The sequence below is a fragment of the Halichoerus grypus genome, chromosome 3 (genome assembly GCF_964656455.1).
Source record: "Halichoerus grypus chromosome 3, mHalGry1.hap1.1, whole genome shotgun sequence".
Taxonomy (NCBI): Eukaryota; Metazoa; Chordata; class Mammalia; order Carnivora; family Phocidae; genus Halichoerus; species Halichoerus grypus.
The window spans coordinates 155,212,270-155,235,484 of NC_135714.1; the positions used below are offsets into that span (position 1 = coordinate 155,212,270).

General features: G+C 35.9%; 1 protein-coding gene across 2 annotated transcripts in view; it reads right to left on the bottom strand.

Annotated features, from left to right (window-relative positions):
- The window catches only part of ELP3 (elongator acetyltransferase complex subunit 3), a 100,483-nt gene that overhangs the window by 60,518 nt on the left and 16,750 nt on the right, over positions 1-23,215 (bottom strand). For both annotated transcript variants that reach the window (XM_036100829.2, XM_036100828.2), the window contains 4 exons: positions 16,636-16,706; positions 15,799-15,862; positions 14,358-14,426; positions 11,275-11,429 (listed from right to left, as the gene is read on the bottom strand). In XM_036100829.2, coding sequence (XP_035956722.1) covers positions 11,275-11,429; positions 14,358-14,426; positions 15,799-15,862; positions 16,636-16,688 — 341 coding nt within the window. In that variant the 5' untranslated portion in view covers positions 16,689-16,706. The remainder of the gene's footprint in view (positions 1-11,274; positions 11,430-14,357; positions 14,427-15,798; positions 15,863-16,635; positions 16,707-23,215) is intronic.

Genomic DNA, 23,215 nt, shown 5'->3' on the forward strand with positions numbered 1-23,215 from the left:
GTTGCAGTCCTCTTTTAAAACCTCTGTCATTAATAAAGTCGGATGTGTCTTAGTCTACTCCTGCGTGAAATCTCACTAGAGCTCTAGGCCCAAATTCCTGAAAACCTTAGAGAACCTTCCTACATGGACCTCAACCTGCTCAAACCAAATGGCAAAGTAAATAAAAATGGTACCTAGATGAAATGTTAATTTTCATTAGTCATAATATAAAACTCCTTTCCGTATCTACAATCCCAAAATCGCTAAGTAGAATTTACAAAATTCTTGGACAGCCAAAGATGTTTGAATTGCCAAATAACATCTGGGATTACTGACGCAATTCCTCAATAGTAGCACCACAGAACAAATTCTTTTTTACTATAATCATATCTGGAAAATATCTCAATAAAATTTTATGCTCTGTACAATGCTGTGCTGGTGATATTCTAGACTTAAGAATGACTGAGTTGGGTGTTGGGTGATTTAAAAATGACAATTTTTTTCCTTTTCCCTTTATTTTTTGAGACAGTGGTCAAGTTTGCTTCCTGGATATTGGTTGTTATTGTCAAGGGGGTCTATAAAACAATAAGGTTCTGCCCAACACAAACTAAGGAAACAGAAAGAAACAGAATTCTGGTTTTTAAATGAGCACAACCTATGAAAAACTAACCTGGTGACCTTGTAATTTAGAGACAAATCAGGGACCTATCATGCTAGTTGACAAGGTGTAAGATATATATAGGAAAAACAACCCATAACATTTTGGGTTTTAATCCTTTCAACAGCTGACAAGAATGCTATCAGACAGCTGAAGAACCAACAGCAATGCATTATTAATAGAAAAGAAAAAAAATCACAGTTATTACACATTCTTTTAATATTACATACACATTCAAATTTAAGGACTATATATAAGGACTATAAATGCATTATAGAAAAGTTGTCATTGTCAGAAAGTGACTGCTAGATGAAAAATAACTTCCAAATACATCTTTTAGATAAACATTCTCATTCCAATAGAAATCTTCAAACTACAGAATGTCAGAGAAAGAAGTAATTTCAGAGATACTCTAGTCCCACCTCATTTTTATAGATGAGGAAAATAAAGCAGAGAACACGGAAGTGGCTTAAATCAGGTAATAATGCAAGATAATCACAGACGTAAGTGTGGAATCTAAGTCTCCTGATTCTTCATGCACAGTTCTTTCCACTGGGTTCATTTAATAACGTTTACTTAGTACTCTCTATCTGTAAGACATTATGCTAGATATAAGGGATCTTCTCTTTTAAGAAGACATTCCCTCTTAAAGGAAATAGGAAGGGGTGCCAGACAGTTAAGCGTCCAACTCCTGATTTCAGCTCAGGTCATGATCTCAGGGTTGTGAGATTGAGCTCTGCATCAGGCTCCTCGCTCAGAGTGGAGTCGGCTTGAGATTCTCTCTCTCCTCTTCCTCTTCCTCTGCCCTGCCCTTTCTCCCTCCCTCCAATAAATAAATAAATAGAAATCTAAAAAAACCCCCCAAAACAAAAAACTGAAATCATACAGAATAGGCTCTCCCTGAGTAAAATGGCATTAAATTAGAAATCGACAACAATGAGATACCAAGAAAAACTCCATTTTTATTTGGAAATTAAACAACCAATTTCTATATAATCCGTGGGTCAAAATATAAAGGATTTAAAAAATATTTTGAGTAGAATAATAATTATAATACAACATATCAAAGTTTGTGGGATTCTGCCAAAGCAGTGCTTAGAGGAAAACTTGAAGGTTTAAATACTTACATCGGGGGGGATAAAAAAGGTCTATAATAATGGCCAAGCCTCTATACCTTACTAAGTCACAGAAAATGAACCATAACGTACCCCAAAGAAAGAAGACAACAAAAAAAAGTAAAGCAGAAATCAATGAAGTAGAGGACATAAAGTCAAAAGTCAGTTCTTTGAAAAGAACAACAAAATTGATAAACCCCTAACTAATCAAGAAAAAAAGAGAAAACACAGATTATCAGTACCAGGATTCAAAGAGGGGTGATCACTAACATCCTACAGATATTAAAAGCATAATAAGGGAATAAATATTATGAACAACTTAATACCAAAAAGTTTGACAACCTGGATGAAGTAGACAAATTCCTTGAAAAATATAACTTACCAAAATGGATACAGATAAAACAGAAAATCTGAATATCCCTAGTTAAGAACTGAATTAATCATCTAAAACCCTTCCATAAAGAAAACTTCAGCCTTGGATAATTTTACTGGTGAGTTCTAACGAACACTTACGGAAGAAAAACATTCATTTTATATGAACTTTCAGAAAACAGAGGAGCACACACTTCCTAACATGTTTTATGGGGCCGACATAATAACACAAATACCAAAACCTAACAGAGAAATTACAAAAAAGGAAATTACAAACCACCATCTCTCATGAACATATACACAAAATCCTTTCCAAAGTATTAGCAAAATGATATATAAAAAGGATAACACATTATGACCAAATAGGGTTTATCCTAGGAATGGAAGGTTAGTTTTTTTTTTTTTTAAAGATTTTATTTATTTATTTGACAGAGACAGACACAGCGAGAGAGGGAACACAAGCAGGAGGAGTGGGAGATGGAGAAGCAGGCTTCCCGTGGAGCACGGAGCCTGATGCAGGGCTCCATCCCAGGACCCTGGGATCATGACCTGAGCCGAAGGCAGACGCTTAACAACTGAGCCACCCAGGCGCCCCTGAAGGTTAGTTTAAAATTAAAAAAATCAAAGTAATCTACCTGATAAAAATAAAGGAGGAAAATTATGTGATCATCTGACTAGATATAGAGAAGTCATTAGACAAATGAATTAGTGATATAACCTCTCAGCAAACTTCTTCAATCTAATAAAGGTATCTACAAAAAACTCCTCAAGGAATATTGCAGTTAATATTGAAATATTCAATGTTTCCCCTGTGTTACTGGGAATAAGAAGAAGAAGCCCACTCTCACCACTTCTATTTAACACTGTCCTAACATCCTAGCCATTACAATAAAGAAAAAGGATGCAAATCCAAGAAGAAAAATTAAAGCCTTCTGTATTTGCAAATTGTTTATGAAGAAAATCCTAGCAAATTTACAAAAACAACTTTTAGAACTAAGTAGTGAATTTATTAAGGTAATATGATACGAGGTTAATATACAAAAAAAAAATCAATGGTGTATCTATATATTATCTGTAATCAGTCTGAAAATGAAATTTTCAAGAAGTTCAATTTCTGTAGCATCAACAAACACAAAAATATTTTAGGATAAGTTTAACAGAAGGCTAATAACATCTCTACACTGGAGATTTCTAAGAGAAATTAAAGAAGACCTAAGTAAATGAGGAGACAGACTATGTTCATGGATCAGAAGACTCAATATTGTCATCAATTTTCTCTAAATTGTTCTATAGTTGTCTTTTTTTTTAAAGATTTTATTTATTTATTTGACAGAGAGAGAGAGAGACAGTGAGAGAGGGAACACAAGCAGGGGGAGTGGGAGAGGGAGAAGCAGGCTTCCTGTGGAGCAGGGAGCCCAATGCGGGGCTCGATCCCAGGACCCTGGGATCATGACCTGAGCCGAAGGCAGAAGCTTAACGACTGAGCCACCAGGTGCCCCTAAATTGTTCTATAGTTTTAACGCAATCCCAATCCCAACACACTTTTTAGTAGAAATTGACAAGCTGATTCTAAACTTTACATAGAAATGCAAAGGAACTAGAATATCCAAGACAATCTTGAAAAACAATGACAAAGACAGCTCATACTACTTGACTTCAAGATATACTATGAGGCTACAATAATCAAGACAGTGTGTTACTGGCATAAGAATTAAAAAATAGATCAATGGGGGCGCCTGGGTGGCTCAGTCGTTAAGCGTCTGCCTTTGGCTTGGGTCATGATCCCAGGGTCCTGGGATCGAGCCCCGCATCGGGCTCCCCGCTCCGCGGGAAGCCTGCTCTCCCTCTCCCACTCCCCGTGCTTGTGTTCCCTCTCTCGCTGTGTCTCTCTCTGTCACATAAATAAATAAAATTAAAAAAAAAAAATAGATCAATGGGACAGAACAGAGCCCAGTTCCACATTTATAGTCCATTAATTTTTGACAAAGCCACCAATATAACCTAAATGGGAAAGGGAAGTTTTTAAACAAGTAATGTTGAAACAATTAGATGTCTACCTATATGAGAAAAAAGAAACCTTGACTCCTACTTCACACTACATTTAAAAATTAATTCAAGATGGATCACAAGCCTAAATAGGCAAGTTAAGTATAAAAAGCTAAAACTAGAACTAGAAGAAAACACAGGAGAGTATCTTCTTGTCTTGGGAGTAAGCACAGGTTTAATAGAGACAATACAAAAAGCAGTAACAGAGCAAAAAATAGCTAAATTAGACTTCATCAAAATAAAAACTTCAGCTTAAAGTTAATCTTAATAAAATGAATACTCAAGCCACAGACTGGGTTTTCATATTTGTAAAATATAAATCTAGCAAAGGACTGGTATCCAGGATTTATAAAATATAATATTTGTAAAATATAAATCTAGCAAAGGACTGGTATCCAGCCCAATAAAAAATGGGCAAAAGATTTTAACAGACACTTCACAAAGAATATATACAGAAAGCATAAGCACATAATAAAGTGCTCATCATCATTAGTCATCAGGAAAATGAAAATGAATGCCACAATGAGATACCATTACACACCTACCAGAATGGCTAAAATTAAAAAGACTGACAACACCATATGTTGGTGAGGATGTGGAACAACCAAATGCTCATACATCCCTGGTGGGAGTACAAATGATACAACTACTTTGGAAAAATGTCTGGCAGTTTCTTATAAAATAAACATAAGATGTAGCAATTCTACTTCCAGCTTACCCAACAGAAATAAATACTATATTCACATTAAGACTTGTAAGAATATGTTCATTGAAGTTTTATCATAATAACTGCAAACTGAAACAGCCCAGGTGTCCATCAACAGAATAGATAAGCTGTGGTCTATGCATACAATGGAATACTACTCAGCACAACCACTGAAATATCCAACAACACTGATGAATCTCAAAATATTATGCTCAGTGAAAGAAGCCTTACACAAAAGAGGATATGGTTATATGGAAGGGGGAAAAAAAGGGAATAATGGCTGTCTTTGGAAGACACAGGTGAGAATTTACTGGGAAGGGGCACGAGGAAACTTTCTGGGATGATGGTTATGTTCTATATCCTATTAGGGTTTTGATGCACAGGTATATACATTTATTAGAACTCATCAAATGATATACTTAAGATCTTTGCACTTCGTTGTGTGTAAATTTACTTCAAAAGAAAACACAGTGGACTAGTAATGATGTGCATGATGATATATTTGGAAAGAAGTGTACTGAAGTCTGCAATGTATTTTGAAATGCATAAAAAAAGAGGGATCCACGGATGGGTAGAAAAATGGATAGTGGGATATGTATGTGATAAAGCAAGTACTGTAGAATCCAGGTGACAAGTATGTAGTGCTCACTGAAAAATTCTGGTTTTTTGTTTGTTTGTTTCAAATAAAATGTTGGAAGAAAAACAGCAGCTAATATGACTGAGACTGTCTTTTAGGTTGGACTGCCAATGTTAAGGATCCTGGTCACCAACCACGAAAATCGGGTTGATAAAGGGAGGAAGTAAAAGAGGTCAATATAAAGTGAGGGGTGGAGAGTATATTAGAGCCAAAGCCCAGAAATGCAAGACGTCTGAAGTGTGCCAGAAATAATGCCGGGGCAGGAAGGCAGAAAATAGTCACTTTCAAGCCTTCTGAGGTTGCTTTTGCTTTCTTCCTAACTTCTGCAAGTCTATGAAACTGTCTTCTAGCCCTGGTATCCAGCTTTATCTAGCACTAGCTTTTCCAAGACACATAAGGACACAGCTGGAGGATTTAAAGTCATTAATGAGGGGCAAAAAAGAGGAAGGAACGGAAATGAATTAAAAATTCCACTGGGAGAAGGTATGACTCACCCACTTCTTGATGGGTAACTACCCTTTGAAATTGCATCTTTTGAAAACAGCCAAGAAGCATTAAAGATTGAACGTAAAACTGCTTCTGGGCAGGACTGATTAAAAAGGAATAAAACTATTTTAAAAGGTTACTCTGAGTTATCTGGCAATATTTGCATTCCAGTGAATGGGTGACTCAGATCCTACTGCTGGTCCTTCTCATCTCCAGAGCTATGATTTTTAGAGGACAACAGTCACCAGTAATTGTTGCTCTCTGCAGACAACTGAAGTCTCAGTCTAGCTGACAGAAATGAGTGATTATCACTTTGCTTGATTTAATGTGCCTTCACAGAAACCACACCTGCTTTGTCCTTGAACTCTTTGACTCAGCTTTCCAATTTTTCTATTTGCAAGGATATAACATACTTTTTGCTACTAACTTGCTGTAAATAATAACCAGGTTCACTTTTGGGGGCTTTTCCTTACCTTAACTTTTAATAAAAAGCAAAACTTTAATCAGGTTTAAATCAGGTTCAATCAGGTTTAAATATGGCTTAAACTTTAATCAGGTTAGACACTGGATAACAAAGGAGGGTAACACGAGCTAACTGCAATTTGAATGAAGACTTTTCACCTTAAACATTATGGACTCATCTGTCACTATGTAATTTTTAACCTAATTTTAAAATTAATCTTTTAAATTAAAACCTCTGCTATGCTAATGAAAGTCAGTATTGCATATTTGCATTCAGCAATAACAAACGACTAATAGCAACTAATACTAAAACAAACATGAAGCTCATTACTTTACATCTGAGAAAGGTCAGCCACACTGGGTAACCCAGCCAGTCTCCACAAAAACCCTCGGTGCAAGAGAACATAGAAAACAGAGACCTAAATAGCTCATGCAAAAATTTTGAAGAAAACACATTATGTCCAAAACACAGTATCTCTGGGCTGCTCTTTATTTCACAAAATGTTAACATTTGAAAATGGTTTTCTAAGTCTCTAGTTCTATAGTACAAACCAGACTGCTATTTCTTTAAACTAAAGAACATTTCCTGAAAAACTAAATACCATTTTTATTGTAGGGAGTTAGTAGCAAAAAATTTACCTCAACAAAACAAACAGGATGCCACAAATCAGCTTTTTCCAGATTATCTCATAAAAGTATAGAGACCAGGAGAAAAGAACAAAACATGTCAAACGTGGGTTGGCATGATTCAGTGTAACATTTATGGATGGTTTTATGGCTCCCAAATTGTACTTTTATTACTTCCCAAGAGCCATTCATGAAATCTGTTGCAATGAAGACTCAAATCATATATAAATTTTCATCTGGAAGTAAAGAGTTTGTTGCCCTCTTGAGGTAAACTCAAGAACAGAAACAAAACAACGCTGGCTTGGCCTAGTCAATTACGGAAAGAGGCTTTCTTCTCCAACAGGCTTTTTCTACAAACAAATCATGATCTGAAGCTGGAGAGTTATAATACAAATTCTATTTTTACCCCAACAACAGACAACTTACAAAAGGCACTAGAACATTTCTGCAAAAATAAAGCTAAAACTTCACACCAAGAATAAAGCAAAAATTTTAAAGTTTCAACAGATAAAAATGTCAAACTAGCTGCGTCCTAAAAATTCGTTATGCAGATCTTCAGTTAACCTAGCTCCTATGACCCAGGGGACCCAAACTATAGACTGTGAAAAGCTTTATGGCAAACTTTTATGGAAGTTGGGTCAGTGGGGCAAGTCCAAGAGAGTATACTCAATTCCACTTAGTAAACAAGGTCTTCAACACGAGAAGTAGCTGCACTGAGAGAAGATTATATAATATCTAAGTGCAGGTAGAAAAATTCAATGGTCTTGATAGATTATCCTGTTAGGGAATTCTCAGAGTTAAATTAATTTTAGTCAGTAATTCTGAGGTACTGTTGCCATTTCAATGTCATGGGGCTTTGAACTAATTAATGTTGTTTCCCTTCAACTTACATTTTATTCTAAGCTATCATCTGATTTTCAGTATTAAGAAGAATGGGTTAGATTACATCATTATTCCTCTAAAGTTTCAAAGACTTCAGTGTTTTACTAAGCATGATTTATATTCATGAATGATCAAGGTTTTGAATAAGCAGTAAAAATATGGTCACCATCTCATCTTGCTACTAAAGATCCTGTAGGAGAAAGAGATCACACCAGCCAGCTGTTGTTAAAAGTCTAGATTCATGGACACAGAATTAACTCATGACATTCTCTAGAAGCAATCAAACAAAGTAGGTTCCTCACACACTCTCCCAATTGCTGAACTCTTTATACAGATCCCTCCAGATACCCTTGATAGCTCAGGGGACAGGGAAAGTAGGAAGGACACAAAAGATGTCCCTATTCTAAGAGGTTGCCCTACCTAAGTCATTAGCTGTCAGTATTGACCTACAGATTGATCATTCATTCAAAATTCATTCACACATTTACTTATGGCTACTATGTGCCAAGAACCATTTTATTTACAGAGCGATGAAAACCACCCTTAGGTTCATTCAAACTTTGGTTGCACTTACTACTCTATAAAAAATTCTCTAAGAGGGGCACTATTTGAACAACTTTGTAATTATCTATGTGACCCTACCTCCCCAATATAAAAGAGAAGCCAGAAAAAAGCCTGAAGGCAGGAAGAGGAGTGTAAAAAAACTCCAGAGACATTATTTCTTCCAGTATTTTGAAGTTCTGATGATGTACACACATGTGCGCTCATATACACACAGACACACACTCTCATACATATTTTATACCTAGCACAGTTTCTTGCATTATAGCAAAGTTCAGGCTCTGAAAGCAAAGCTGCCTGGTTTCACAGCCCCACTTGGCCGCCAAACTACCTGTGTAACTTTGACAAGTTGCCTAATCTCTGTGCTTAGTTTCCTCACCTGTAAAAACAGGGATAATTCAAATACTTAACTCAGGGTGCCTGGGTAGCTCAGTTGGTTAAGGGTCTGCCTTCAGCTCAGGTCATAATCCTGGGGGTCCTGGGATCGAGCCCCACATGGGGCTCCCTGCTCAGCTGGGATCCTACTTCTCCCTCTCCCTCTGCCCCTCCCCCTGCTTGTGCTCTCTCGTGCTCTCTCTCAAATAAATAAAATCTTTAAAAATAAATAAATACTTAACTCAAAGGTTTACTGTGAGTTTTAAATAAATGAATACTTATCACAATGCCCAGCACATGATATAGAGTAAACATGAATGTCCTCCTTTACCCCCACCTCCCATGTCCCCTCCTCCTCAGCTCTAATGCCCATAATAATCATCACTCTACTACCTCTTCCATGCATTTACATTTTCTAAGCATTTACACACATTTCCATGTGCTTACATTCCCATGCACTTACATTTATGTGCATGTACAAAAATAATGGAATCCATACTGTAAGAATTGCTTTAAAAATTGCTTTTTCACACAGTATACCTCAGAGACCAATAACTCTCCCATATTAGGTGATCTTATTCATCTGCATGGCATCTAAATGCCATGTATAGGTTGATAACCCCCAATTTTGCATTGCCAGCCCACATGTCTCTTGTATAGTCTACCTGAATCTCCACTTGAATGTATTTTAGGTATTTCAAATTTAACATATCCAAAGTAAAATTCTTGGTTTTCTCCCATATACCTGCTCTTCCCTCTGTCTTTTCCATCTCAGCATATGGCACCACCAATCAACCATTTCTTATAACCAAAAGTTGGGTATCATGCTTGATTCCTTCCTCTTTCTTACCCCCAACCCAATCCAAAGTCCTGTCATTTGCAACAATAAAACAGAATTCTAATCCATCCTCTTCTCCATCATTACTGCCACCACCCTCAACTGAACTATGATGGATATAATAGTCTTCTATCTGGCTTCTCATTTTTACTCTTGTAATCCTCTAATCCATTAGCTAGACAATAGACAGAATGACCTTCTTATCAACCTGAATGTGTCACTCTCCTGCTTAAAACCATTCATCTACTTCCTACTGCATTTCAAATAAAATTTTAGCTCCTCAAAAACATTATATTCTCTGGCCCATATATATCTCTGCAAGCTCACCTTATGACATGTTCTCCTTTGTTCATTGGAGTCTAGACACATTGGCCTCCTCTCTGTTCCTAGAAGACTCCAAGATCTTCCCCATTTCAGTGCCTTTGTCTATTTTTTTCTGCTCTTGGCCTGATTCCTCCTTATACTTTGGGTCTCAGATTAAATATCACCACTTTGTCTAGAGAATAAACTTATTTATCATAGTATAGCCTATTTCTACCATTAGCATTCCTGTTTATATGTTGAACTAGTAGAAATAAGCACCACAAGGGCAAGGACAACATCCTTCTTATTCCCAGTGCCTAAATCAATACACAGCACCTAGTGGGACCTCCATAAATATTCGGCAAATAAGAGGGAATAGTATATGGTAATTAACTAGGTCTAGGTTTTCCTGAAACTTCTGAAAATAAAAACTACTTTTAAGACTCACTTTTTAAATAACTGAACTATATATATAAAATGTTAGTATTCTTCTTGCTAAAAACTGAGATATGATATCAAAAGAATGTATAATTCTCTTGTCAACAACAATGAATAAGTCATCTCATTCATGAACAGAAATTATTTAGTAGTTATTAATAAAATAAGTTATTACATAATAATCACTTGTTTTGTTGATTTCATGGCAGCCAGATGTTTTACATAAAGTGTACCCCTAGTGCTCTTTTTGAGTGGACTGAAAGCTCAACTAGTCAAATCAAAACTACTCCTGTAGTTTAGACCAGCCTAAGGCTGAAAAAAACCTTCAGTAGATTTTATGAATCACTCTTTCTCAGAGAATACTAATGTCAACGAACCATACACACTTATTTAAAAAAAAAATAATTTTTTCAATGAAAACAATCCTTTCCCACAAAATAGACGTAACTATGAGAACTAGGAATGTGTAAGGCGATGGATGCTAACTAAGCTGACTGTGGTGACCATTTCACAATATATGTAAGTCCTTATGCTGTACACCATAAACTTTTACAATGCTGTATGTCAATTATATCTCAATAAACTAGAAAAAGACGTATTTTAATTATAACCCATCAAAAATATGCAAATAAAAAGAACAAAATCTACCCCCTTCACCCCAATCCCCACCCCCCCGCCAAAAAAGAAGTAGGAATATAGATGTAGAGCAGAAGGAATTCTCACAGGCTGCGGCTAGAAGGATAAGCTGACAACCACTCTGGAGAATATGGTAAAATAAGGATTTCTTACTTGACTGCCTCGTAAATATTGTTGGAGGTATGTCCTGATAAGGCATCATGTAAATTTCGAATAAAATAGTCTCTGTATTCTTCTGGAAGGGCCATAAACGTTCCACCCATCACAATAAACTCCACTTTATCCACACTGTGACCAAGTTGTTTTAACTGAAATACATATAAATTCATTAGTATTAGACATATACAGTCAACTATCCTAAGAAGGCACTGCAAATTTCTAATTTTATTTTGTAGTGTTTTCATCAGTATAGTTTAAAAATGAAAAGCAATTAAACATATTTAGTGAATTCTGTGGATTGAAAAAACAGACTCCAGAGTCTGAAAGAAAAAAAAATTATAGCTCACAGAGGGAAAGGGAGAATTAAAAAGAACCAGCAAGAAGCTTGACATCGAGCAGGAAGGGCAAATATAATAACAATACAATATGCAATATAATAAATGAGTATTTAGTGATTATGTATTTTTATGTCAGAACACTTGCAGTAAGCCTTGGGGGCAAAAAAGATGACTATATGAAACATAATCAGGACCTGATGCCAATAGAAGAAAAAGAACACTACATTAGAAAGAAAAATTAAGAAAGCAGTTTTAAATCAAAACTTTAAAGTTTTAAATCAATTGTGAAGATTATGAGCACAGGTGGCACTGCTCTGTGGGGAAAAAAAGGAAAAGAAAAGTCTGGTTGATAAAATATGAAATATTATCTCTCTACTAGGGGAGAGAATGGTACAGATTTTTCATTTTGTCAACTATAATAAACAAGATTCTAAATTTTGAAAACAGGTATTTAAATTCCTTAGGTTCCTCAAAAAATTAAAAACAGAAAATCAGTATGAGCCAGTAATTTCACTACTGGGTATCTAACCAAAGAAAACAAAAACACTAGTTTGAAAAGATATATGCACTCCTCCATTTATTAGTCAATTATTTGTAAATAATTACATTATTTACAATACCCAAGATATGAAAGCAACCTGAGTGTCCACTGATAGACAAATACATAAAAAAGATGCAGTATATATATATACACATATATATATATGTATATATATATATATATACACACACACACACACACACACACACACACACACACACACAGTGGAATATAACTCAGCCATAAAAAAGAATGAGATCTTGCCATTTACAATAACATGAAGGGAACTAGAGTGTATTGTGCTAAGTGGAGTAAGTCAGAGAAAAACAAATACCATATGATTTCATTTATATGTGGAATATAAATAACAAAAACAGATAAAAAGTAGACCCATAAACGCAGAGAACACACTGATGGTTGCCAGAGGGTAAGTGGGTGAGTAGATGGACAAAATGGGTGAAGGGCAGTAGGAGATACAGGCTTCAGTTACGAAAAGAATAACTCATGGGGATAAAAGGTACAGCATAGAAAATATAGTCAGTGATATTGTAACAGCATTGTATAGTGAGTGATGGTAGCTATACTTGTGGTGAGCGCAGCATAACAAATAGAAATGTTGAACCACTAGGCTGGACACCTGAAACTAATGTAACACTGTGTGCCAACTACACTTCAATTAAAAAATTCTTGCCATATCTTAGGCTTGAGAAAAACTGGGTCAAGTAGACTACCAAATTATGAACTCTAATTAAGGCACTATGTAAAGGATGTCTACACTTAATCTGGACAAAAAGGCACCTTTTAAAATGTTTGTTTCTGAAAATGGCAAATAATTTATACATATGTATATCTTTATGTATATAAATCATATTCATACATATGCATACACGTGCAGATATGTATTTAAGTATATATGTAAATTGCACAAACACTAAAAGAAAGCTCTGTATCTATGATTGTTTATAAGGGATACACAACAAAATCACTCTGGAAGCTCAAAATATCTTGCCAGTACCCTAAACCACACTTAATCAGAACTCCAGAGGTGAAATGCTGGCATATGTTTTGGAAAAGATACTCAGGCGATTCTAGTGCATTTACAGTTAAGAAAAGAATCACTGTTCTATAGTAGTTTCTAAATCTTTTAAAACCCATTCCCTTTTTGGTAAACATAAAAATTTCATATGCTATTGAAACACTTTATTTATTTATATTTTTAAATTTTTTTTATTATGTTATGTTAGTCACCATACAGTACATCATTTTAAATGAATTAAATACCATGGTTAAAAAAGAAACTGAGGCAATGGGCAGTTTAGAACACGCATTTCTAAACTCTGTAGGTTCCACCCAGGTGGGGTCCTCTCCTATAGCTGACAATCCTGATCCACACATGCTTGGGTGACAGTAAAGTGAAAAATCTGAATTGGCTGGTATTCACTAATACTAGTTAGAAATGACTAGAAATGACTTAATGACTATGGATGTACTACTTTCCATTGGAGATTTTGTAGCTGCCCTACTAGATGTCACTGTAAAAGTTAGTGTTCACACTTTCTTAAATTGGGTAAGTTCAAAATAGAATTGTAAGAAGGAAAAACTATATTAATGTTCAGATTTCCCAAACAGAGCAAGGCCATTTACAAAGCACTTGTTTTTAATCAGTTATATTGAAGTATAATTTACATACATTAAAATCAATTAATTTTTAAGTGTACAACTGGATGAGTTTGGGTAAGTGTTTAGAGTTGTGTAACTACCATCAGAGTCATGATATAGAACAATTTCACGACTCCCAGGAGTTCCTCATACCCTTTTGCAATCAATTCCCTATTCCCAACCTGGCAAACCAGGCACAATACTTTTTATGTGGCTTATGGAAGCAACAATTCAACCCATCCACTTACTGTCTAAGAACTTCCACGCATCTACATGTGTAAATTTCATATGGTAAATGAGTTTGTACAAGTTGAAAGAAATTTAGAGACTATAAAACCCTTAAAATAATACAGTCTCTAAAGGAAGTAGTGTTTCTGACCTTGCTGGGTATTGCAAAACAGTCTCCCTCCTTCAGATAGATATTAAAAACTTACTGAGGGGAAAGACACTCTTTTAGTTATTTCAGGTTCAACTCAAATCAAACAATAATACCTTCTGTGTACAAAAACCTAATTTAAAAATGCTTTTTAAAAACTTACCTGTTCTATTCGGTGTCTTGTCTGTAGATAAGGGTCATATCTAGCACGGATAGCTCGCATGGAGGTTGGCTAAGAAAAAAAGAGAAAAATCTCCTGCTGGGCCCACATTCAATAAAAAATAAAAAGTAATTTCTAAAGGACTGTATTAAAAATAAAATCCTCTTGTGCTCCTTCCTTCTTCAGTCTTGTTAGGGATCAAAATAATGTTCTGAATAGCATCTGGCTAGTCTCTACCCCCACTGTCTTAAGTATCTGAACAGCAGGGAATCTCCTTGAATCGTATTTATCTTTGTGTAAACACTTATGAAATCTCCAGGGTCACTTCCTGCTGGAGCAGAAAGGGGTGGCTAAGGGACAGAAATGAGAGGGAGCCTTTTCACTGAATAATTCCTTTTGTATTTTTAACAATTTGAACAATGGAAAACGAGTAAAAAGTGAAATGCCATATATAAGAAAAAGTCCAGTGGTTTGCTGGCTGCTGACCTCTTCTGAAGAGGCTGACCGCTTCAAAAGCCTGTTTGCTGTTCTCTTGCTTGCACCCTGTCCCCACTCTCATCCTTTACCCACACAGCATCAAATGATCTTTTAAAACCCTACACTGGAACAGACCACCCCCTGCCTTCAACCGTAATGGCTTCTCATGACACCTATAATAAAATCCAAACTCTCTGCCCAGCTTACAAACTCCTATGTCATCTGTCTCTCCAGTCTCATTCCTCCCCTTACCCACTAAGTCCTGGTACACCTCACTATCGTTCCTGCTACAGCTCCTTGTTCTAGCTATTCTCTCTGCTGGGAATGCTCTCTCCTGATATTCCTGCATGGCTCCTTCATTTCATTCAGGACTCAGTTCAAATATCATCTCCTCAGTCACTTCCCAACCACCAAGACTAAAGTATCTACTCATCTTCTACAGATCTAACTCGATTTTACTTCTCAGCTTAACATTTACTAGTACCTGATATTTTCTTCTTTCTTGTCTATCTCCCATTATTAGAATGTAAATTCCATAAAATCAGGGACTTCGTCCATTTTCTACTGCTGAAGAAGCAGTATAATGTGGTGAGGAACAAAGAATTCAAAACCTGGGTCTGTCACTTATTAGCAGTGTGTCTCTGGGCCAGATGTTTAGGACTTCTAAGCCTGTTTCCTTATTCATAAAACCAGGATAATAACAGTGTCTTCACTTCAAGATGCTGCTGAAAGGTTTAAGGTTGTAAAGCACCTGGAATAGTTTGACATATATAACAAGTGCTTATATAAGTATTTTTCTAGTGACTAGAGCAATATATGTAGAGACTCAACAAATATTTGATGAACAACTTCTATGATCAGGAGAAAAATAAAAAATTAAAAAATTTCAGAAACCAGTACTTATATAAGCACACTATAGGTAAAGTATGATGTTACACTTCCTCAGGACAACCTCACATTACTTTACCTCATATCCAGTATAAGACTGGGTTGAATATTCAAAATCTGAATCGGGTCCACCGGGGCAGTATCTGCCAATACAACCAAAGAATAAAGATGTCAGATACAAAATTCAGTTCAACAGTCTAGTTCAAGTATCTGCAGTCTCCATAAAATCCTGAGAGCAAACAAGCTTCATTTTCAAATCCTAAGAGTCTATCTTTGCAGTATTACAATTAATATATTTTCTATGAACAAGTAAACACAAACATATAAGGAACATTACTGTAGTCATTTGGAGAATGTTGCAGTCACTGTTATTTTAGAGGTTTAAGCTTTTAGGAAGAAATAACAGGATTTAAGTCTTCCTAGGTTTGGAATGATACAGTGCTCTCTTGGTAACTATACTTAGAAAACCTTTCTCTCATTTAATCTTCCTACCTAGAATCATGCATATTCTTCTGCCTATTTTTCCAATTATCTAAATTTAAGAAGTTTAAAGGTTATTTATAAGGGTAACTTTTTAACTTGATACTTTTCTGATCCAAACCTATTTTAGATTTCTGACATTTAGAATTTAGACAGCTCCATATTTCCATGTTTCATTTATCAAGTTAATAGACTGTCACTCTTGAGTTCTCTAACCTATATATTTTTTATTACAACATATTAAAATCTTTATATGTTTCATTTTTAAAGCAGTGAAACATCCTATCAATGGCTGCTTGTTTCAAAGAACTAACTTATGAATCTACTGAATCGAAGTTTTAAATATTACCAGCATGCACTGATTAAGACTCTAGGGGATTAACTAATTCATTTAAAGTACACACACACACAACTTATGAAAATCATCCACACTTACACGCATATATTTCCTGTAAAACTGATGTGTGGGCATCTGTGGGGTTTGCACATCACAGCCACAACAGCAATCTACAAAAGAAAAATTAATAAAAAAGCTATTATGGAATGATGAATACACAATCCTGGAGAGTGGTTATCTCTCAGAAGGAGGGAAAGGAATACAATCAGGAAATGGCACAAAAGGAAAAAACAAAAAAAGAAAATGGCACATAAGGGGCTTCAATGTATTCGTAATGCTGTATTTCTTAAGCTGAGCCGTGGGTATAAGGGTGATCTCTTTTCAATGTTTTTAATCTCTAAAATATACAAATGCACTTATATACTAGCTTGGATTATATTTTACCTATAAATTAAGTGCAAAATAAGGAATTAATAATTTTCAAAGTCACAGTGATCTATTCTCTCACTCTCTTTTACTAAAATAGCCTACAAGAAAAAATTACTTTATGCAATAAAGATATAAAATTATATCTAAGCCTAACCTTTGTAACTCACCCTCCTCACAGATATACTGGATCTCAATATTTAGAGCAGACAGTATTAAACTAGGAGCTATACTTCAGAGCATGTGCAAAATATTCTCAGAGGGGTCTGTCAGAGCCCTCCTGGTCTGAGCACAGTATGTGCTTCAGAAAGGGGGTGATGACAATAGCCAAACTGTGGAAAGAGCCAAGATGTCCATCAACAGATGAATGGATAAATAAGATGTGGTATATATATACAATGGAATATTATGCAGCCATCAAAAGGAATAAGATCTTGCCATTTGCAACGACGTGGATGGAACTGGAGGGTATTATGCTGAGCGAAATAAGTCAAACAGAGAAAGACATGTATCATATGACCTCACTGATATGAGGAATTCTTAATCTCAGGAAACAAACTGAGGGTTGCTGGAGTGGGGGGTGGGGTGGGAGGGACGAGGTGACTGGGTGATGGACACTGGGGAGGGTATGTGTTCTGGTAAGCGCTGTGAATTGTGCAAGACTGTTGAATCTCAGATCTGTACCTCTGAAACAAATAATGCAATATATGTTAAGAAAGAAAAGAAGAAGAAGAAGAATGTAGCAGGAGGGGAAGAATGAAGGGGGGGAAATCGGAGGGGGAGAAGAACCATGAGAGACAATGGACTCTGAAAAACAAACTGAGGGTTCTAGAGGGGAGGGGGTTGGGAGGATGGGTTAGCCTGGTGATGGGTATTGAGGAGGGCACGTTCTGCATGGAGCACTGGGTGTTATGCACAAACAATGAATCATGGAACACTATATCTAAAACTAATGATGTAATGTATGGGGATTAACACAACAATAAAAAAATTAAAAAAAAAATAAAGGAGAAACGAGAAAAAAAAAAAAAAAGAAAGGGGGTGATGACAGAGATAAAAGTATGGTTACATATGGGGGGCGCTGGCCAAATAAGGGTATAGACTAAGGTGAATGTAAGCCAGGTTTCTTACTATCAGAGAAGGAAGTTATAAATTATGAAAAGGGAGAGAACCTGGATGGAATGGAAGGTATTGCTGTGAACTCACAGTTTTCAGTAAATATTCTGATATACAAATAAATATAAATGCAAATGTGTTATATATATGTGTGTGCACATACGTATATATATATACACATATATATTTCCTAGCTTGGTTCACTGACATGGTCTAGGAGCAGCAACACCCTAATAGCAATGAGTATAGTTACATATATATAAAATGAGTATAGCTATTTATATTTATTTATATTTATAGCACTCAGATCTTGGTTTCTAAATACGCTTCTCCACTGAAAAACCCCAGGGCTCCTTGGAGAAATGGCTGATTGCAGACATGGGGCAAAGAAAGGACAAGATGAGCCTGGAACATTTTATTATGACAGAAAGTTAGAACTGCTCAAAAAATGATGGGGACGTTTTAGAAAGACACAGAAACCAGCCTGAAAGAGCTCTCACTGGTCAAATCAGGGATCATTTGTACATCAAAATAAATACATGATAGTAACAGATTATAACCCACCAAACTGGAAACCATTAAACCATTCATACAAATAAATGAATGAGTAAATGAAATCTGAAATGAAAATCTGATAAGGAACAAAATACTTACATAGTTTCAAAGTACTTCACCACACAAAACTTCTTAATTACAAAATGGAAAAGATTAACTTTACAGAGGAAAGCCTGGTAGACACTACCATGATCAAAATGAACCTCCAATATCAGAAAGAAGAACAAAGATGAAGGTATCATGCTCTCTGATTTCAACTATTAAACACAATATGATATTGGCATAAAAACTGACACGTAGATCAATAGAACAGAAACAGACAGTCCAGAAATAAACCCCTCATATATGATCATCAGTTAATTTACAATAAAGGAGCCAAGAATATACAATGGGGATAGGACAATCTTCAATAAATGGTGTCGGGAAAACTGGACATCGACATGCAAAAGAACAAAACTAGACCACTATCTTACATAATATACAAAAATTAACTCAAAATGGATTAAAGGCTTGAATGTTAGACCTGAAACCATAAAACTCCTAGAAAAAAAACACAGGCAGAAGTTCCCTGACACTGGTCTGGGTGTTGAAGTTTTGGATCTGACTCCAAAAGTAAAGGCGACAAAAGCAAAAATAAGTAAGTGGGACTACATCAAACTAAAAACCTTCTGCACAGCAAAGAAAACCATCAACAAAAGGAAAAAGCAACCTACTGAATGGGAGAAAATATCTGTAAATCATATATCCAATAAGGGGTTAATATCCAAAATATATTACAAAACTCAGCTCAATAGCAAAAACCACATATGATTAAATAATGAGCAGAGGACTTGAACATTTTCCCAAGGACATACAGATGGCCAGCAGACATATGAATATCAATAATTATCAGGGAAATGCCTATTAAAACCATGAGATATTACCTGTTAGAATAGTTACTATGAAAAATCTAATAAATAACAAGTGTTGGTGAGGATGTGGAGAGAAAAGAGAACTTTCATGCAGTGTTGGTGAGAATATAAGTTGGTGCAGCCATTATTGAAAACAGTATGGAGGTTAAAATGAAAAAGAAGTCTACAATATGAACCAGCTATTCCACTTCTTGGTATTTATCCTAAGAAAATAGAAACACTAATTTGAAAAGATATATGCACCCCTATGTTTGCTGCAACATTGTTTATGATAGCCATGATATGGAAACAACCTAAGTGTCCATCAGTGGATGAATGGATAAAGAAGGTGTCGTGTGTGTGTGTGTGTGACACACACATATATATACACACACACATACATACATATACACAATGGAATACTGCTCAGCCATAAAAAAGAATGAAATCTTGCCATTTGTGACAACATGGATGGACCTTGAGGGTATTAAATGGTAGATGAAATAAGTCAGACAAAGAAAGACAAATACCATATGACTTCACTTATATGTGGATGTAAAAAAGAAAACAAAACAAAACCATATATACAGAGAATAGACTGGGGGTTATCAAGGAGGGAGGGGGCTAGGGGATGGACAAAACAGGTGAAGGGGGTCAACTATATGGTGATGGATGGTGACAAAACTTATTGTGGTAATTATTTTGTAGTGTATACAATTATCAAATTATTATCTTATACACTTGAAGCTAATATAATGATATATATCAATTTTACCTCAATAAAAATGTTATATACCAATTTTACCTCAATGAAGAAAAAAAGAACATTATCAGTGACAGGACAAATTGAAACTATTTGGATATATACCACCTGATAGTATAAGAACATATTATTGCTTCTATGATGTTCCTGCCAAAAATGCATAACCTGAATCTAATTATGAGGAAACATCTGATTAAGCCAAACTAAGGAACATGCTACAAAATAACCTGCCTGAAATCTTCAAAAGTGTTAAGGTAATGAAGTCAAGGAAAGATAGGAAGTGTCCAGACTTTAAAGAGACATGACAACCAAATGTAACATGTAATTCTGAACTGGATTCTGTAGATCATTATTGAAACAGTGGGTGAGGGGCACCTGGCTGGCTCAGTTGGTTAAGTGTCTGCCTTCAGCTCAGGTCATGATCCTGGAGTCCTGGAATCGAGCCCCACATCGGGCTCCTTGCTCAGTGGGGAGTCTGCTCCTCCCCCTGGCTCATGCTCTCTCTCACTCACTCTCTCTCTGAAATAAATAAATAAAATCTTTTTTAAAAAAATAGATAATTAAAAAAAAGTCTCTTATGGCTAAAAAAAAACAAAAACAAACAGTGGGTGAAACTTGAACAAGGTCTGAGGATTAGGTGACAGTACTTAATCAGTGTTAAATTCCTGATTTTGACACTCTATTGTGGTGATAAAAGAAAATGTCCTTATTTGTAGGAAATGCACACTAAAGTATTCAAAGGCAACTTACTCTGCAACATACTCTCAAGTGGTTCAGGGGGAAGATGTTCTTTATACTAGACCTTCAATTCTTCTGTAAGTTTGATTATTTTTCATAATAAAAATTATTAAAATTTAAATCATTAGTGATCTAGACAAAGTCCAAAATTTACAAAAAATTGCAAATCTGAATGAAAAATTTAGATTTTCAAACAAATGTTTTTATTTAAAATGAGCCAGAACTACGAATACCACTGATGTGGTCAGTCTAATTCAACAATCTTTTATTGAGGGCCCAGTATATAGGCCAGGTTCTAAACTACACAGAACAAATGGGCCTTGAGACTACAAAAATATTAACGCACTGCTTCTGTCCTCTGAAATCATATCTGCCTAGGGGAGCAAGACACATAGAAACAGGTTATTTCAAAACCACATGGTAAGAAGGATGTAGAAAATACTAGGAATGACAAAGAAGGCAATTAATTAGCCCTCACTAGGGAAGTCAGGGAAGCCTTCCTGAGATGCTAACAATTGTGCTGATTAAGAATTAATTGATAGGGTGCTTGAGTGGCTCAGCTGGTTATGCATCCAACTCTTTGTTTCGGCTCAGGCAACAATCTTAGGGTCGTGAGATGGAGCCCCGCGTTGGGCTCTGCGCTCAGTGTGGAGTTTGCTTGTCCCTCTCCCTCTGCTCCTCCCCCTGCTTGTGCTGCGCATGTGTGCTCTCTCTCAAATAAAAAGTAAAATAAAATAAAATGGATCACAGACCTAACTGTAAAGTCAAAACTATAAAACTTCTAGGAGATAACAGGAGAAAATCTAGGTGACCTTGGGTTTTGCAATGAGTTTTTAGATCAACACCAAAAGAATGATCCAGAAAGAAAAAACTGGTAAATTGGACTACCTTAAAAATTTGAAAGTTCTGTTCTGAGAAAGATACTCTTAAGAGAATGAAAAGACACAGACTCAGAGAAAATATTTGCAAAACCCATGTCTGATAAAAGATACATATCTTAAATATACAAAGAACTCTTAAAATTTCACAATAAAAAACCAAACAACCCATTAGGAGTAGGGCAAAAGATCCGAAGAGACACCTCGTCAAACAAGATATAGTAATGGCAATAATAATATGAAAGATACTCAACATATGTCATTTGGGAATTGCAAACTAAAACGAAATACTACCACACACCTACCAGAATGGCCAAAATCCAGAACACGGACAATACCAAATGCTGGCAAGCATGAGGAGCAACAGGAATTCTCATTGTTGGTGGGACTGTAAAATGGTACAGCCACTTTGGAAGACAGTTTGGCAAAGTTTCACAAAGCTAAACCTAGTCTTACGATACGATCCAGCAATCATGCTCCTAGGTATTTACCCAAGGGAGTTGAAAACTTATGTGTACACAAAACCCTTCAGACAATGTTTATAGCAGCTCTGTTCATAATTGCCAAAAATTGGAAGCAACCCAGATGTCCTTCAATAGGTGAATGGATAAACTGTAGTACATTCAGACAACGGAATATTATTCAGTTCTAAAAACAAATGAGCTGCATCAAGTCCTAAAAAGACATGGCATAACCTTAAATGCATATTGCTAAGTGAAAGAAGCCAATTTGAAAAAGCTATATACTATTTGATTCCAACTACATCTTTCTGAAAAAGGTAAAACTACAGAGACAGTAAATAGATCAGTTTGCCAGAAGTTTGGAGCAAAGGAAAGGATGAATAGGGGAGTTTTAGGGAAGGAAACTATTCCACATGATCCTGAAATGGTGGATACACGACATTAGGCATTGGTAAAACCCACAAAATACACACCACTGTAAGTGGCCCCAATATAAACTATGGGCTTCACTCAGTAATAAGGTAGCAATATTGGTTCATCAATTATAACAAATGTGCCAAACCAATGCCCAGGGCAACCTGGGGAGGGAGGAAAGGAAGTATAGGGGAACCCTGTGTACCTTCTGCTCAATTTTTAGGTAAACCTAAAACTGCTCTGTAAAAAAAAACAAAAACATAACTACAAAGCACCACCAGAGTAACAGCAGGAATAAAAGCATTAAGATTGGGGTGCCTGAGTGGCTCAGTGAGTTAAGCGTCTGCCTTTGGCTCAGGTCATGATCCTGAGGTCCTGGGATCGAGTCCCTCATCGGGATCCCTGCTCTGCAGGGAGCCAGCTTCTCTCTCTGCCTCT